General features: G+C 43.2%; 1 protein-coding gene across 1 annotated transcript in view; it reads right to left on the bottom strand.

Moving 5' to 3' along the window:
• Positions 1 to 19,304, bottom strand: part of sh3bp5b (SH3-domain binding protein 5b (BTK-associated)) — a gene marked incomplete at its 3' end in the record, with an annotated part of 114,095 nt that overhangs the window by 22,823 nt on the left and 71,968 nt on the right. The window contains exons 4-5 of the mRNA XM_083632707.1: positions 6,123 to 6,287; positions 5,269 to 5,399 (exon numbers count right to left, since the gene is read on the bottom strand). Coding sequence (XP_083488833.1) covers positions 5,269 to 5,399; positions 6,123 to 6,287 — 296 coding nt within the window. The remainder of the gene's footprint in view (positions 1 to 5,268; positions 5,400 to 6,122; positions 6,288 to 19,304) is intronic.

The raw sequence follows: 19,304 nt of genomic DNA, 5'->3' as shown, positions 1-19,304 counted from the left end.
GTAGCACACTATGCCACTGTTAAACACACCATATTAACACACCAAACGATATTAACCACACACGCTAGCCTATGTTAAACACGCTAGCCCATATTAAACCGCACCGTGGCTCCTGTGTTAAATCGCTAGATTGTTGGGGAAGCTAAGCAGAGGGCTGTTCCACGAATGTTGTATAAGAAGATCCAGGATCTGTCCCTTGATCTAGTTTGGCTAAACCAGATAAGTGCCAAGAAGCTCGATTCTAGTTAAGTGATACCACAAATGTAGTTTGCCACTAGTTAAATGGAACCAGGTTTTTCTAATCAAGCTGAGATGGTAAATGGTAAATGGCCTGCATTTATATAGCGCTTTTATCCAAAGCGCTTTACAATCAGTAGGTAGTCTACATTCACCCATTCATACACCAATGGCGGCAAGCTGCCACGCAGGGTGCCTACACACCATCGGGAGCAAGGAGGGTTAAGTGTCTTGCCCAAGGACACAACGACAGCAGCTGGGAGGGAGCGGGGATCAAACCGCCAACCCTTGCGGCATTGGCCGACCCGCTCTACCTCCTGAGCTAAAGCCGCCCCTGAGAGCTCGTGCACATGAAAATGCCCGTGCACAGGAGCTCGTTCCCGCAAAAGAGGCGTGGTTTTTAACAGCTGCCAATCACAATGCAATATGGACTGCTCCAGCTCAGAGCCATAGCTTTTACAGCGCCAGACACGCCTATTTCCTCATTCATTCAAAGCGCAAATCGTGAAGCTTTACTATGTATGTCAGAATCAAAATCCGCATTGGATATTACGTATTAGTCTGTTCGCGAATGACTGTCTAAAGTTACCGCTTTTATTCACATCAGTCATTTCTTAGAATAGGGGTTTCTCCACGTAGGCTATCTACAGCAGCTCAATTCACCCTCTCAATAAACTCAATATAACCTGCATGTCTATTTCCAAAATCCGTAGGCGTTTTTAGACCATTTAGGCTCAATGAATAATAATGATCTCATGATGTGTTTGGTCGCACTGATGGAATAATTCCTATAGGCTAATAGGCTATCAATAAAAAAATAATGATAATAAAATTAAAAAAGGCTGCTGAACTGAATCGACACGGTACGTGCGGGCATAGATTTCATTTATAAAAAATTGCCTATTTTGTGGTCACATAAAGGCTATTGGCAGCATTGACTGTATTTCTCTGAAATACAGTCCTTGGCATCCAACCCCAGTAAACTAATAATTATAATTATTTCATGTTCTCATAATTATATTAACAACCATAATGAACCGCGATGTGACAGAAAATGTGTTATTTACAGCGTGCATGCACCTTGCCCCGTTTGCTCCCGTTATAGCCTGTTTGAGGATGCTACTCGGAGCTCAAAATCTTCCGTGGGCATCCGAATGAAGCCAAACGTATTTGGGTGAGTAAAACATCATATTTTAAGCTGGAGATGAGGACCGTGGTGTAAAAAAACGAAATTCTCCTTTAACCCTGCCTTTTCGACACAAAATGGCCCCCGTGAGAAGGGTCTATTTGCGTGAGGCATGCTGTACTTCTCCCCATGCGTAATTTGGATAGGTGTAGGCCTATTGACTGTATATATTATCCCTATCTCATAATGACACCATCACATCATATACCTGTTAAAAACATCTGTGTTTTGATGCAATTCGGGTTATTTTGTTGACTGGGGTGGGACAATAGAAACGTGTTTGCAGCGGGTAAACGGCGGAGACAAAATAAAAGATTGGAGGATTCAATTCAAACTCGACTCGTGCCGAGGCTTGTGCCAGATTGGCTGTGATGCCAACGACATCTTCTGGTCCCAAATGGTCATTTTTAGCACCGTCCTTTCAATCTTTATCCTTTTATGCTTTTATATTTTTATACTTTTATCTTTTTTATCTTTTTATCGTTTCTGATCCTTTATCTTCTTTTTTGGTCTTAAATCCTATTATTTTTATCGCTGTAGCAGATGCTACCGAGTTCAGCGTATATTGTGATTTTGCACATACAGGTTGGTCAGTGAAGACTTCTTGTTGTTTGGCCTTCTAGCCCTCTGTACTCAGGTCACCACCCTTGTATTGTATTGTATACGTCAATTGCACTTTTTGTATGTATGGCTTATCCTGCAAAACCAATTGCCCTTCGGGGACATAATAAAGTCAACTTGAACTTGAACTTGACCCTCCGGGTTATAGCAGGTGAAGGTGAATAGCCTATTGCAAGTAGGCTACAAAGTTTTCTCAATTAATAATGAATTAATTGCGATGTGATAAAAGTTTTTTAGTGAATTATAGTTGATTGCCTCGCCGAATAATCTGCTGGTTACCCAATTTTAGCAGCAGAACGTCCATGCGTAATGACATTTCTGCGCTGCGCAGCGTGGAGATTATGATGCACGAGCGCAGCCAGTGTTTTTGCACCTAAGAGGTCCTTTTCAAAGCTCTTAGCGCAAAGTAATTGCGCGCTGCTGACGATAGGATAATGCCATCTATCCCCACATTTTAGCGCTGAAACGCCTGCTTTGGCATGTGGCACGCCTATGCCCAGTACAATTACAGTATAACAGGCTTGTGCCCGCCCCCAATTTGCATGGCGCACGGCGTTAAACGAGCGCAAATGCTAAATTGCCGCTTTTGGGAAGATAGGGCCCAAAGAGAAGAGCACCACCTGCAGAAACTGGGGTGTACCATTGTTTTATATAAAGAAAGATGTCAGCTGGAACATTTATAACTCTGTGTCCACAGTATGGCAGATGCATCATCACAACAAACCTGTGATGTTTCAGAAGAGGAACAACTCGTGACTATACACTGCACTTCCCCTTTAACACCTGACTTCATTTCAAAGAAGACCTGTTGAATGTGGTTTCGATGCCTTAGAAGCGGCGAGTTTCAGTAGAATAGAGAAGCATATCTCAATGACGCAGACTATTTGTCACATTTCACTCCAGTCGTCATTTTTAAACACAATCAATGTCCTGAAAGACATCTGGGAAAAGGTCAAAGTGCACAAGCAGTTGGAGTCACAGATATTTATTTTCATTGTTGATGCAGAGCAGTAGCGATTTATTACTGGAGGTTAGGGCTGGGCGATAAAACAATGTCGAAAATTTTCACGAAAAAAACGGCCACGATAACGATGATAAATTTATGAGCTGTAATTTCGATAAAAAATATTTTCAGTGTTGCGTTCAAAACCCCTCAGAAACATGACCGCAGCTTAGCACAGCAATGCTTATTGTGAATAACGTGTCGTTTTTGGGGGGTATTTGAAGGCAACACTGAGTGGAACCAATGGCATCAATGGAAAATAAACCATGTGATGCACGCGTTTGCGGAAGAATCCCTTCTGCTCAGAGCCTCGCAGTCGGCTGGCTGAGTTGAGTTGCTGTTACTAACCAGTTAGAGCCTGGCCAGTGGCCTGGCAACTTGGCAAGAGTAACATAAACAGATGGAATTGATTTGTACACGGGAGATAAAGCTGCAGCAGACAGTAGTTCTGGTTATGGGTAGCGGTAGCTGGCTGTCATGAATGCTATCAAATTAGCATCTACATCGCGTTAGCTGACGCTAACGTTAGCTGACGCAAACGTTAGCTTACGCGCTAACGTTAATATCTTCATACTTGACAATCTTGCTAACGTTATGCTATCTGTTAGACCATCTATAGCAGCTATCCGAATAACATTACACATCTATGGTTTAAACAGTCTTTGCTTCCTTTATCAAACCAACAGCAGCTAACTATAGCTGCATAATCAACACCTAGCCTTGGACCAAGACGTTCATTGCATTAATTTAATGCAATGAACGTAATTAATGCAATGAACGTAACGTTGCATTATGTTGTTTTAATGATTAAAACAACATAATGCAATACACACAACAGAATAAGCACACCAAAGACCAGTGGTATAAGGGAAAACAAGTAACAAGCATAGAACAATTATAATAAGATGAAAATGCAAATGGATCAAGTTACATTAAAAAGCCATAAGTGAATAGTATGGACAAACAGATGACTAAATAAAGGGTTATCATTTAATGACAACAATAGCCATTGAGCTGCATTGAGCCTCTCTCATGAGAATACTTTGAATTGAATTCAACTTAATTGTAACCGGTCAGAGATTAATAGAGTCGTATCTTATACATTCTATATCGCTCTGCATTGAATTTTAATTGTGCCCCTAAAATTCTTCATGTGCTTTTTATGTGCAATTAGTATTATTGATAAATTTATATCGTGATAAATATCGACATCGATCGATATAAGAAACCATATCGTGATAAAAAAAATTGCCATATCGCCCAGGCCTACTGGAGGTGATGTAAATAACAACCGGGCTGGAAAAAGAGAGATACCGGACTGGTAACAAAACAAAAAAAAAGCTTGTTGTGGTATGGCTCTAGCCATTCAGTAAGATTTTAAGCTAAATTGAAACGTCTGATGAGGTTTGATTAGTTTAATTAGTTGTGACCGGAAGGTCGTCGGTTCAATCCCCGGGACCGGCAGGATAAATCTGGGTGGGGAAAGTGAAAAGGCAGCACTTGCCCCTCCCTCATTACCACCACTGAGGTGCCCTTGAGCAGGGCCCTTAACCCCAACTGCTCCAGTGAAGCTGATCAGTGACCAGCAGATCAGACTGTGGTTGTACTGGTCAGCTTCCAGGTAATGGTGTGTGTGTGTGTGTGTGTGTGTGTGTGTGTGTGTGTGTGTGTGTGTGTGTGTGTGTGTGTGTGTGTGTGTGTGTGTGTGTGTGTGTGTGTGTGTGAACAGGGCACTCCTGAAAAAGAGAGCATTGCTCTCAGTGAGACTCGCCCTGTATAAATAAAAGGTAAAAAAAAAAAAAAATGCAACTGATGTTAATGTTAACGGGAGACTAATAGCCAATATTACTGGATGTGTTAGCTACTGTGCTACAGTAATCAGATGTGCTGACAGTGACAACAAGACTGTTAGCTGACCTGATACTATGGTTAGCTAGCTAACAAGCTGACACAAAATCAATCATATCAGTGACAAAAAGATACATTCCTAGACAACAGCACAGAAATTAAATGCTATGAATTCTGTTGAGACAGACAAGCTGTACAATTAGAAAAACAATTAGTTCATAGCCATCTCAACGTGGCTATGAACTAATTGTAATACATCACCTGAAGCCCTCTACACTTCCCACCTTCAGCTAGTAGTGAAACAGCTCAATCCAGTACCAGACAGCAGCACATACACTTTGCTAGCGGTGGAAAAGCAGACTGAGCCACTTACTTGGACTTGTTGATGGTGCGTTTGAGTTTCTTCTCCAGTTGCTTCATGCGGCTCATGGCTGCGGTGTATTTGGCCGCGGTCTCCTTGTGGAGCAGTTCGCTCCTCGTCTTGGTATGCTCCGCCTCCATCACCTGCAGCAGCCAATCAGATCTCACTGTCAGGCACGGAAGTACGAATAGCATTCTGTTGAGATCCACCTCAGGCATTCGATTAAGTTTCTGTCCACAAAGTAATAAAAAGGGACTACCTAACAAGCCGGCAGTCTTGCTTGTAAATTTGTGAATAAGGAAACACAGCATATAAAAGGAACGTTAAAGGTTTGACTCATGTAACAGCCATGTCTTTATGAGCAAAAGACTGAATCCCTACTTGAGCAAGTTAAATCTGGATAAGAGGGTCAACTAAATGTGACTTGTAAAATATGTGAAACCTATTGCTATTAATAGGAGTAATGCACGCCAGGCACATCCAACATCCAAACAAAATAGGGCAGGTGCTGAGCCGAAAGTTAGCAAATCATGAAACAAACACATGAAACAGCTTGCACACTGCAGGGCTCCAATGTTCACTTATTTATTGCACCAAACCTATTGTTATTACCAGGAAACACCAAATATGATTATGATGCGGATTCATGTGCATGACACTCATAGGAAGAGCTTTAAAAAAAAATCAAGATCAAACTCAACAATCTCACTGTAATAACCTTATATAATGTTTACAGCTGGAAAAACATTCTAAAAACTACATACTTTTCTTTTTGTTTAATTTGCACAAATAAACTTAAAAAAGACAAAGAAATCGTGACATTATTAAATCTCTAAAGAAACAAAGAAAGGGAACCAGAAACATACCCGCTGGGTGGCATGGTTCAGCATCTCCTGCCAGGCAGAGTCGAACTGCCGGTTGTCCTCCTCCAGGAGCCGCTGCTCAGCCAGGGAGATGGTCTCCTTTGCCGCCCGCAGAACCTCCATGGCCCTCTGGAAGTCCTGGGTGGCCTTCTGGGCCTCCAGCTGGGCCTGGGGGGAGACAGAGAGGGAGACAGAGACACTGTTACAGGAGGGGTAGACCGGGGACAGGGTCAGGCAGAGAGCAGGGCCTGGGGTGAGACAGAGAGAGATGTTAGAGGAGAGGTAGACTGGGGACAGGTCAGGGAGAGAGCAGGCCCTGGGGTGAGACAGAGAGAGATGTTAGAGGAGTGGTAGACTGAGGACAGGTCAGGCAGAGAGCAGGGCCTGGGGTGAGACAGAGAGAGATGTTAGAGGAGAGGTAGACTGAGGACAGGTCAGGCAGAGAGCAGGGCCTGGGGTGAGACAGAGAGAGATGTTAGAGGAGAGGTAGACTGGGGACAGGTCAGGCAGAGAGCAGGGCCTGGGGTGAGACAGAGAGAGATGTTAGAGGAGAGGTAGACTGAGGACAGGTCAGGCAGAGAGCAGGGCCTGGGGTGAGACAGAGAGAGATGTTAGAGGAGAGGTAGACTGGGGACAGGTCAGGCAGAGAGCAGGGCCTGGGGTGAGACAGAGAGAGATGTTAGAGGAGAGGTAGACTGGGGACAGGTCAGGCAGAGAGCAGGGCCTGGGGTGAGACAGAGAGAGATGTTAGAGGAGAGGTAGACTGGGGACAGGTCAGGCAGAGAGCAGGGCCTGGGGTGAGACAGAGAGAGATGTTAGAGGAGAGGTAGACTGGGGACAGGTGTGAACATGAACATGGGGGCAGATGTGAGAAGTTAAAGCTGCACTAGGCAAGAGTTTAGTAGTTTAAGAGTTCAGCCTAAATCACTAATTGGGGTGCCGCTGTAGATTAGGCTACCACACCTGGTTCAAGACATACATGTACTGTTTATATATTTTATATCTGTTAATGTCTTTTATATTCTTTATATCTTATATTTGTTTTGTTTATATCTCGTATATTTGTTCTAATTTATCGTATGTTACTTGCGCACCAACCACACCAAGTCAATTTCCTTGTATGTGAAAACATACTTGGTGAAATAAAGAATTCTGATTCTGATTGGCCCTATTTGTCCAAATGAAATTCTGGTGTCCATAGATATTTTACTCTCTCGTGTCTTTGGTTTCCTTTGGTGTAAAGTATCACAGACCAGCTGGTTGGTGCACATGAGTGAGCTGTGAGACATCACCTAATAGGATTTCTGGGTAGTGAAGTTCAACATGCTGCTATTTGGAGCCGTCAACAGCTTAAATTGATTGATTTATTAATAAATGCTATATACATGTTGTGACATAAATAATTTGTCCTCAATGCTGCCTGATGAAGAGTGTCTCCATTCAAAGTGGGATGTGGATTTTCGGTTCATTTTACTTTTGACTAACAGACACCCTTAAATCGGTTAACCATCGTTAATTTTTTTTTAAAAGACGTGAAATATTAAGACAGTGGCGTGTGCCTTTCATTCCAGCGCTCCATATGGGTTTCAGACTGCATTTTTGCGATTATTATTTTAGTGTGCGAGTCCGGTACTGCATTGATTCCTACACTACCAAATCTGCTTGAATTTGACATTAATCTTATGTCTTTGTATATGTATTTTACACAAAGCCGTGATTGTTGTGTGATTATTATGCCTGAGACACAGACCCGATGCTGCAGAGAACTTACGTTATGGGTATTTTTCACGATGTGGAGTGGAAGACGCAGCTTGTTGCTTTAATCTTGAAACACGACGTGCGATCATTAAACACTAAGTGAAAGTAAAAACCTCTCGCCCCACGCAGACTAGAGCAGCGTTTGTCAGCACGGGTGTCAGGCGGAGAAATTCAATGCAGATTTTCCACTGCCTGGCAGCTCGTAAACGTTCAGCTGACAGCCCCACACACAAGCGCCTTCCGCATGGATTCTACTGAAAATATCATTTTCAGTAGAATCCATGTGGAAGATGTTTGATCTGTCTCTCTAAGTCTAAACACTGAGCGAACGTAAAAGTGAAAGAACATCGGCAGAGAAATGCAGTTTTCCCCACACTCACTGCCTGGCATCTCGTCAGGTAACGCTAAGTTGCTAATGTTATATTCAACCCACAGCACAGTCCCACACAGCACACACGGAGTTAACAACACTATAGAACATGTATGAGCTGATTGTTTCGCTGGGTGTGTTAATCATTGTGAAATGGTCACAGAGCACATCTGAGCTGTGTGCTCAAGACGAGTAGACAGGAGCAGCAGAGGGGCGGGGCAGTCAGTGCGCTCACTTCACTGTGCCACTGTCTGTGGCTGCAGCAGGTGTTCAGCTGTGTGTGTGCTTTGCTGCGTAATGCGTTTGATCAGACATCGGGTAGATAAAATCGACATTAACCATGTGTTTATTTCCAAATCTAGCTTGATTAACACTTGTCCCATGTTTTAATATACTTATGATACATTGCTGACCACGAAGGAGGGGGGGAAATCACCACATTGGCAACACTGTTGTATATGCAAATTAACATGCAAATTGACCGTTTAACCGACATGCTTAAACGACCAAAGACGTTATCGGCGGTTAAACGTTTACCGGTTAACCATCGACATTCAAAGCAAGTTGCCTCAATCCTGCATGTTTTAACAGCCATACTATTTCACAGCAATTATATGCAATTTTACCACAGGACCACGGTCATCAGTAGCCTGTACTACGAAGCTAGTTTAATGCCTTATCCGAGTAAGTTTGAGTTTAAACCTGGTTTAGCCGTACTACAAAGCAAGTTAACTTTCAATCACCATGGCAACTGACGCTGCAAAGCTAACCTGGTCGCGACCAGGTTAGCTTCAGAGGATAAGATCAAAATCCATGACAGACCCATATAATCGGCTCTCTGGAGTCACTCACCGTTCATATAAGATCGCCATATGAAAAATAGATTGCAGTCAACTGAGAATATAACAAGAAAAACATTTGTGGCTCTGTAGGCTACATAATTAAATTAAGCCTACTTACCACTTTATGTCTTAACAGCTCAACTATGCGTGGAGAAATATGATCACTATTAATCACCGCAGCGCATATCATAGGCTAAACGGAGCCTCAAATGGAGTGAGGGTGATATTCTCCTACATGCCAGAAAAGCCTATAGATGGGATAAATATGGGATAGCCCCAATACTAAATATGCAGGCTTCTTGCATGTTTCAGCTGGAACTGTGTCCTGTAGGCTGTATGCCAATATATGAGCAAAAATAGGCTAGTTTTTATCAATGAAAAGTATGCCCGCATCGTCTTAATTCAGTCCAGCAGTTTTCTCTTTTATATTAGGATATCATTATTATAGCCTATATATGAATTATTCGATCAGTGCAACCACACACACATAATGAGTGATAGAGATCATTATTCATTGAGCATGCTTTCTAAATCTATGGTCTAAATAGGCTTACAGATTGTGGAAATTTATAGACTGAGATTACACATTTAATGTACATTTACACTCGCACAAAGCTGTAGGAGACAGAAATCGCTGATCAAAATAAATCAAATGACTGATGTGAATACAAGCGGCAGCTTTAGACAGTCCTTCCCCCAACTATATCCAACGCGGATTTTCATTCTGCCATAGGTTACATTAAATATCCGCTAAAATCTCTGATCCCACTGTGGCTGCGCTTTTTCATTCAATGAGGAAATGGGTGTGGAAATGGGTGTGGGCGTGGATCAACTCAGCTGTTCATAATGTCATTGGCTAGCGCACCTCTTTCGCGTGGACGCGCGCCTGTGCACGAGCGAAAAACGTGCGCGTGCACAGGCAGATCCCAGGTCCACTTACACAGTAGAAAACCAGCGTCGTAGTATCAGTTAACTAGATAGCTTTGATCCTGTTCAGTCAAACCAGATCAAAGGGACTTATCGCGGATCTGTTAAACTAGCTTCGTAGTACAGGCTCCAGGTCAGCTAGAGGTGAGAGTCTCTTAACCTCATCACGGTTTACAACACTTGGAAAATAACTGTCTCCAAATCATATATCTGTTTCTTATGGAGCAGTATCTCAATATATATATATTAATTTATATATATTTTATTTTCAGTTTTTCAGAACAACATATGAACAAGACAAACACGCTCAGACAGAACAGAAAAAAACAAAAACAAACAACAAAAAATAAAATAAAAAATAAATACACATTTTCAACATTCAGTGCTACCAGTCGTGTAAGGTGCTTATATTTTTACGAGAGGTACATTATTGTGCTCATCCGTCTCTCGCAACCTCAACAAGGTAGGCTAGAAACGGGCCCCAAATGGCAAAGAATTTCTTTAGTGAGTCGGTCCTCAGGAACCTAATCCTCTCCATCCGTATAACAGAGGTCATTTCCGTCAGCCACAATTGAAAAGAAGGTGAAGTAGAAGACTTCCATTCTTTCAAGATTAGTTTTTTGGCAACAATTGTCCCTTGCGTCAGAGATTGCTGCACAGCTGTGGGGAAGCCCAGAGAGAGTTCCGAGCAGCCGAAGATGGCAAGTTCTGCTTCGGTCTGAAGGGTTATTTTTAGGGGTGTCACGATACACTCAGTTCACGATACGATACGTATCACGATACTGGGTTCACGATAACGATACGATACGATACGATTTTAACAATATTTTTTTAAACTTGAATAAATTACAATATATGACTGGAAAAGTAGTATTTTATTTGAAATGCACAAATACAAAACATGCTGTTGTGGGAAATTGTTATTACAATAACTAGAAAAAACATGAGATTGGAGATAAGGCTTATCTTGAAATAGAATGAGTTACACCGTCACTTAGATTTACTTTGAACTAAAAGGTTTCTCAGCAGTATAAATTCTCATTATGCATCTTCAGTTTTTCTTCAAACTCAAACAACAAGACTTTTCTTAGTCTATTTTTTATGCATCTTCAGTTTTTCCTGTCAAGTAAACAGTTTTGCCAGAAACTCAATTGAATGGTTTCTCTCCTGTATAACTTCTCATGTGTCTCTTCAGAGACTTGTTCAACTGAACTACTTTCCACACATTGAACTTCAACAAACAAAGACGTTTCTTTGTCTACTTTTGGAAAAAAAAAAAAAAAAAAAAAAAAAATTCACGATATGAGATTTCATCTCAACGATACATATCGTGACGTTTTACTATCGCGAAATTTCGTGGGACGATATATTGTGACACCCCTAGTTATTTTATAAGCCTTCGAGTACCAGTCAAATATCTTAGCCCAGAATCCGGACAGTGAAGCGCAGAACCAAAAAGCATGTGACAATGTGCCCTCCGACCCCTGACACCTATCACATAGCGGTGAGACAGAGGGATATATCTTATGTAACCTATGCTTGAAGTAATGGAGACGGTGAGTGACTTTAAACTGGATCAGCTGATGTCTGCTATTAACTGAGCAGAGTTGTACAACCGACAGGCTCCTTTCCCATATAATGTCAGATAATTCAGTACCAAGTTCTTCCTGCCATGCCTCTCTGATCCTCTCAGTAGAGGCCATGGTACAGTCATCAAATAGACACACACATCTAGAGATGAGGTGCCTGGAGTGAGGAGGGCTCAGCAAAACATCAATTATTGTGAAACTTTTAACGATGAATCTTCACATCTTAGCTGCTAATTTATTCCCAGGAGCCTCTTGAAAGCATGACGGCATTGCCTGGATGCGTCGTGGCGCAATCTGTACTTGTTATCTATGTGCTGTTTCTCCAGTTATTTTCCCTTCCCTTCTTTGGAAACCATCGTCTTCTACAGCCATCCACATCTGAGGTTCACTGTTCAATATCTCTAACATCTAAAGCAGGGGTTCCCAAAACCTTTCCGACCAAGTACCACTATGTACTAGGGGTGTCAAAAATAATCGATTATAAGATGCATTGCGATGCAGACGTGCACGATTCTGCATCGATTCACAAATATCAAAAATCGATTATAAAAAAAAAAAAAAATAATAATAATAATAATAATAATAATAATCAAATAAAATAGAATGGAAGTACATGCATTGTTTATTTTAATTATGGATCATAATACAATGCAATTCCAAACGTACTTTTATTTTAAAAGTAGCCACACAGTGAGAAAAAAGAAAGTGAGAAAAAATAAATCATGTATTGCGGAAAAAAGTGATGCATCGATTTAAGATGCATCGAGATGCATCGATAATCGTAATCGTATCGAATCGTAGCCCTCTGAATCGTAATCTAATCGAATAAGGATAATAAGAACAGTAATACTTCCGACCGGTACAGGCAGCAATGTGCCGCAAGGCATCAGGTAGCAAGTAATAGTTAAGCAAATTATCAGAAAATAGCATTACTTTATGATATTTTAATAATGTTAGTAGGCACACGTAACTATATAGATACCATACATCTAATGTTCATAACATGGCGGACCATTTAAGTTATCTATACCATTAGATAAAGCCTTAAAGTCCCTGGAAACCAAAATCCACAAAAACGTTCTAACTATGTTATTTAGGGTCTTATGTTAGTAATTTTGTGCCTCTGAAATTATTATACATTACTTTCAACCCAAAGCCTTAAAATCGCCACTTTTCTACAAGATTCTAAAAAGTACTTCCTCATTGAAGACAGCAGTGCGCGAGGTGCTAAAACGCAGGAGCTTATGACGTCATAAGCTCTATATAACCTTTGTACACGCGCGCAATCCGCACCCACCTATGGCAAGTCCGTTCTTTGCCCCCAGTGACAGCGCTCCCTCGCTGTCCGTCTCGTCTGTATGCAGTCTGCCAAGCGCTATGCTTGTGAGATTAGCAAGGTGTCGGGTTTCAGGCCATTCTCTCTCTCTCTCTCTCTCTCTCTCTCTCTCTCTCTCTCTAGAGAGAGAGAGAGAGAGAGAGAGAGAGAGACAGAGCCGCGGAGCAACGCGCGAACACACACACTCAGAGAATGGCCTGAAACCCGACACCTCTCTCTCTCTCTCTCTCTCTCTCTCAGAGAGAGAGAGAGAGAGAGAGAGAGAGAGAGACAGAGCCGCGGAGCAACGCGCGAACACACACACTCACACACACACACACACACACACACACGGTGTGTGCACTCATCTCTCTTTCTCCGTTTCCCTCCCCCCTCTCTCTCGCGCTCTCCGAGAGACAGAAATTTCCCTGCTGTAGATGGGACACGCCCACACATTCCGCGGGAGAAAGTACACTCTAAAAAATAATGAAATCTCATGAGTTTTGCCATGGCTGTCAAACCTAAATTTATATACTTTGCGACGTTCATCATCGTTCAAATTTGGCTGGTGGCTTATTAACATAGGGTCCTGTGATGTGATTAACTCAAAATGCTAAATAATAAAGAAATATTTCTGGTTTCCAGGGACTTTAAGCCTTCTCTGTTACTCGAAATGGTTAAACGTTAAATCAATTTGGCCATTCAGTGGCGTTTTACTACAATGTAAAGTAAGTAGCATTAGCCGCTAGCATTAGCCAAAGTAGCTGACTACCCATAATGCATTACGGCGATAAGAGAGACAGGGCAAATTCGGAAACTCCCCCGGCAGCCGCTAGGGGCAGCCACCCCCTCTCCAAGTACTTCTGTGTAGAATTACTCTATTCAACCAATCAACGATGAGCAGGAAGCAGGAGATTCAAGCCTCACTTTCTCCTATCAAATCCCAATCAGCTCGCTTTATCCAGATCTTATTAACTATCAATGATCTAGACTCTAGATTCTAGCGCATGCAGGCTACAAAAGGGGTGGCTTTAGCTCAGGAGGTAGAGCGGGTCGGCCAATGACGCAAGGGTTGGCGGCTCGATCCCCGCTCCCTCCCAGCTGCCGTCGCTGTGTCCTTGGGCAAGACACTTAACTCCTCCCTCAGATTTGCAAGTGTGAAAAATATCAAGTTTAGAGCATTAAGAGCAAAGGTCTCTGTGCCCCACTGTGGCTGATCGCCAAGTGCCGCCTTGCATCGGACATTGCTGACATCATCCATCTCATTGATGTGAAGCCACACAGCCGGGTCACATGGAGCAGCTACTCACACCAGATAAGGCTGCCGTCCATTCACAGCATGACAGAGCACATTATGTGTGATTGTACAGCACTCAGATCGCTGTTTACATGCGAGTGTCTGTGTTTAAAGAGCTGGTGAAGTTGGAGGTTGCGCTGCTTGTGCATGTGCGTGCTAAGATAAGTTATACTTTTATTGTGCCCATGGGGACATTCGTCCTCTGCATTTGACCCATGAGCAATGGGCACCCTAACAGGAGTATTAATCCTAACATAGATGTCTTTGACAGGAGTATTAACCCTAACATACATGTGACACGCCCCAGGAGAAGGTACCTCATGTAGGCCAATTGTAATTCCCAGAAAATGAGAACATTTCTCAAAAATGAACTTTTTGTACCTCAGGAGTGGTGAGCTGTTCAGAAGGTAGGTAGACGCTTTGCTTCTTAGTAAAGAATGATGCCTCTGCACCTACATCAAAAGGGAGTGAGTCACGTTCATGGGGGTCGGTCAAATCAGTACTTATTTTTGTAGGACTTTTGCATTAGCTGCTGGGTCAGCTTGTTGTGTGGGGCTAAAGGGCTGAGCTTCGTGGCTGACTTTTGATGCCTCTGGTTGGGTTGTCTGAGTTTTGGTAGATGCCTGAATCCTAGCGATTTCATCCAACAAAATCTTCTCAAAGTCTGCCCCACTTAGTTTAGCAACACCCTTTAGTTCAGTTAGGTAAGTCTGGGTTAAGGTAGTCGCAGGGTAAGACATCCCGAATGAGCTCAATAGCTTCACCTGACCTAAATGCCACTATGGCTGTGCCTTTGAACTTATCCTCACTACTGATGACCTTAATTACCCTTTCAACTTTACCAAACTGTTCCAAGTGCTGGAGGTGTTCAACATCTACATCCTCACCAGCTATACCACCTACTAGAAGATAACTTACTTTGTAACCCGTTACTGTAATCACATTACTTTTGTCGGTAACGAGTAGTGTAAGGCACTACTGTCCCTAAGTTCAGTAATCACATTACAGTTACTAATCAAACACTTAACTCGTTACATGCGTACTAGCAAGATAAGTATAGAGAGAAAAGATCTCCGTTTTAATAGCAGATCCTGTGCCCCATCAGACAGGTCATTTAACTGCACAGCAGAATCAATCATGGTGCCAACAGTTTGTTTGTACTTTGTATTAGCACGCAGAATAGCACTATTAGTCGACACATAACTTTGCAGATAACTAACATCATGCATATAGAACAAGAAATCATTTTAACCTCCAAAACACCATTGACACACAATTGACAAACATTGACAAAAAAATCTACAAACAAAACACACTACCCCAGGGCATGCTGGGAACTCCGTCCACTTTCCTCTTCCACAGGGTAAATTTCCCAGAAAGCTTTGCATAACTTTTTACACTCTGTTTTACAATTAAATCAGACTAAAAAGTGGGTTAGTCTGCCAAAAAACGTGCAGTAGCACCCGCCTCGCCGTCTTCTACAACAACTTTTGAAGGGTGGAGAAACGCACATTACTTCGAATTTGTGGCGCGGAAGGACAAGAATGTGACACTGCAAACTTTGCCCTGGACAGAAGCAGCTAGCTACCGCTGCGAACACGACATGAAACCTCTCAAAGCATCTGCAGAGGCAACATGCTAACACAAAGCTGGTTGCCAGAGACCCGCAGAGCCAAGCTGAGTCCCCAAGCAAGCAGCAAAAGCTTGCTTTTCACCAGGTAACATCAAAATCAGAGATGGACAGGCTTGTTGCCTCGTACATGGTAGAGGAAATGTTGCCAGTTTCAACAGTAGAATGAAATCGCCATTTTTCAGAAACATATTGAGCAAAATACAGATGGCAGGGAACGGATAGCCACCATCAGACACGAAAAGTTTTACAACCTACCTTATTACGATAGAGATTTGTGCTAATATATGTGCATATGTAAGGTTTAATTATTAGTATTGTTAACTGGTAAATTACGTGACAATGCATCTCAGGCGATGTTACGGAGTAACGCAAAAGTAATGTAACGAGTAGTGTAACAAATTACTTTCTACAGGGAGTAATCATGTAAAGTAAGGCATTACTTTTTTTGAAAGTAATGTGTAATGTGTAATACATTACTTTTTTGAGTAACGGACCCCAACTCTGGTTAACACAGACTTATTATAGATAGGTAGTATCAATGTTCACATATGAATGCAATAAAAATGTCAAACTGTTCAACCTTCATGTGACAAGGACTTAAACTACCTCCTGGCTGGCTCGCCAAGTTTTATGTAGCGCCACCTAGTGTTAACCAATGAAAAGAGTGACACTAACATTCACCTATGTTCAGAAAGTAGATACCTTGACTTGCAGTTGATTAACTCATGGATTCTACTGACCTACTCTGGGTTAACTGAGTTACTGTGTGTGTGTGTGTGTGTGTGTGTGTGTGTGTGTGTGTGTGTGTGTGTGTGTGTGTGTATGTGTATCCGTCTCTCTCCATGCGGTGTGTGTGTATATGTGTATCCGTCTCTCTCTCTCCATGCGTCTCACTGTCCCAGGGGCGCCGTGATATTTTGTAACAATATTTTGTAAAGATTGCATCATGAAATGTCCCGTATTCATTTTCTTATTCATATTCGTATGTCACGTATCATCGAGCGTCCTGTATTTGAATGTGATGATTTGCATATAACTATGATCAGTGATGTTTATTTGAGCGGGTCATGTGATGTGTCTCAAAGGCTTTTCATGGAGGCCATGCTTGTTTCATGTCTGAGCATGATGATGGCTCGCAACGTCACAGTCAGTAATTGGATTATAAATGTGCAACACACACATACAGCAGTACCTCTATGAATTGTGTGTGACACCTGTGTTCGGGTGTGCATGCGTCGTCCCCCAACCACAATCTCATGGAAACCACGCCTCCCATGAATGAATATACAGTATAACATCTTTGGAGTGGGTGTAAAAACATGAATTGGTGAACGTAAAGAAAATTGTCTCTAGTCCGACTCGTCCTAGTCTCTAGTCTAGTCTACTCCAAAACACTTGGCACTTTGGCTTAGTTAGTGAATGTAACAGTGGCCAATTCCAGACACTGATCCTGGACAAAATGCTGTAAAACACTGTAAACTGCCTTATCCATGCAGAAAAACATTGGTATCGGCTCTCAAACCCCCGGTATCAGTCAAGGCCTTCTGTGCAGACCTTCTGACATCACCGCGTGCTCGCTGTAATTCCATTAGCGGTGGACAGCGGCATGCCAGCACAGCACAAGCCCAACAGACTCGTTCTTGTTGTTGTCATGTGTCTGCTCTGTCTGACTGCACATGCTGCTGGAAGACTTGCAGAGAGAGAGAGATGTGTTGTCCCCTGTGTCTGTCTGTCTGTCTGCACATGCTGCTGGAAGACTTGCAGAGAGAGAGAGATGTGTTGTCCCCTGTGTCTGTCTGTCTGTCTGCACATGCTGCTGGAAGACTTGCAGAGAGAGAGAGATGTGTTGTCCCCTGTGTCTGTCTGTCTGCACATGCTGCTAGAAGACTTGCAGAGAGAGAGAGATGTGTTGTCCCCTGTGTCTGTCTGTCTGCACATGCTGCTGGAAGACTTGCAGAGAGAGATGTGTTGTCCCCTGTGTCTGTCTGTCTGCACATGCTGCTAGAAGACTTGCAGAGAGAGATGTGTTGTCCCCTGTGTCTGTCTGTCTGCACATGCTGCTGGAAGACTTGCAGAGAGAGAGATGTGTTGTCCCCTGTGTCTGTCTGTCTGCACATGCTGCTAGAAGACTTGCAGAGAGAGAGAGATGTGTTGTCCCCTGTGTCTGTCTGTCTGCACATGCTGCTGGAAGACTTGCAGAGAGAGATGTGTTGTCCCCTGTGTCTGTCTGTCTGCACATGCTGCTAGAAGACTTGCAGAGAGAGAGAGATGTGTTGTCCCCTGTGTCTGTCTGTCTGCACATGCTGCTGGAAGACTTGCAGAGAGAGATGTGTTGTCCCCTGTGTCTGTCTGTCTGCACATGCTGCTGGAAGACTTGCAGAGAGAGAGATGTGTTGTCCCCTGTGTCTGTCTGTCTGCACATGCTGCTAGAAGACTTGCAGAGAGAGAGAGATGTGTTGTCCCCTGTGTCTGTCTGTCTGCACATGCTGCTGGAAGACTTGCAGAGAGAGATGTGTTGTCCCCTGTGTCTGTCTGTCTGCACATGCTGCTAGAAGACTTGCAGAGAGAGAGAGATGTGTTGTCCCCTGTGTCTGTCTGTCTGCACATGCTGCTGGAAGACTTGCAGAGAGAGATGTGTTGTCCCCTGTGTCTGTCTGTCTGCACATGCTGCTAGAAGACTTGCAGAGAGAGATGTGTTGTCCCCTGTGTCTGTCTGTCTGCACATGCTGCTGGAAGACTTGCAGAGAGAGAGATGTGTTGTCCCCTGTGTCTGTCTGTCTGCACATGCTGCTAGAAGACTTGCAGAGAGAGAGAGATGTGTTGTCCCCTGTGTCTGTCTGTCTGCACATGCTGCTGGAAGACTTGCAGAGAGAGATGTGTTGTCCCCTGTGTCTGTCTGTCTGCACATGCTGCTAGAAGACTTGCAGAGAGAGAGAGATGTGTTGTCCCCTGTGTCTGTCTGTCTGCACATGCTGCTGGAAGACTTGCAGAGAGAGATGTGTTGTCCCCTGTGTCTGTCTGTCTGCACATGCTGCTGGAAGACTTGCAGAGAGAGAGATGTGTTGTCCCCTGTGTCTGTCTGTCTGCACATGCTGCTAGAAGACTTGCAGAGAGAGAGAGATGTGTTGTCCCCTGTGTCTGTCTGTCTGCACATGCTGCTGGAAGACTTGCAGAGAGAGATGTGTTGTCCCCTGTGTCTGTCTGTCTGCACATGCTGCTAGAAGACTTGCAGAGAGAGAGAGATGTGTTGTCCCCTGTGTCTGTCTGTCTGCACATGCTGCTGGAAGACTTGCAGAGAGAGATGTGTTGTCCCCTGTGTCTGTCTGTCTGCACATGCTGCTAGAAGACTTGCAGAGAGAGAGAGATGTGTTGTCCCCTGTGTCTGTCTGTCTGCACATGCTGCTGGAAGACTTGCAGAGAGAGATGTGTTGTCCCCTGTGTCTGTCTGTCTGCA

Source organism: Poromitra crassiceps (assembly GCF_964638095.1).
Source record: "Poromitra crassiceps genome assembly, chromosome: 1".
Classification (NCBI taxonomy): Eukaryota; Metazoa; Chordata; class Actinopteri; order Beryciformes; family Melamphaidae; genus Poromitra; species Poromitra crassiceps.
This window is presented reverse-complemented; position numbering and strand designations above follow the sequence as displayed.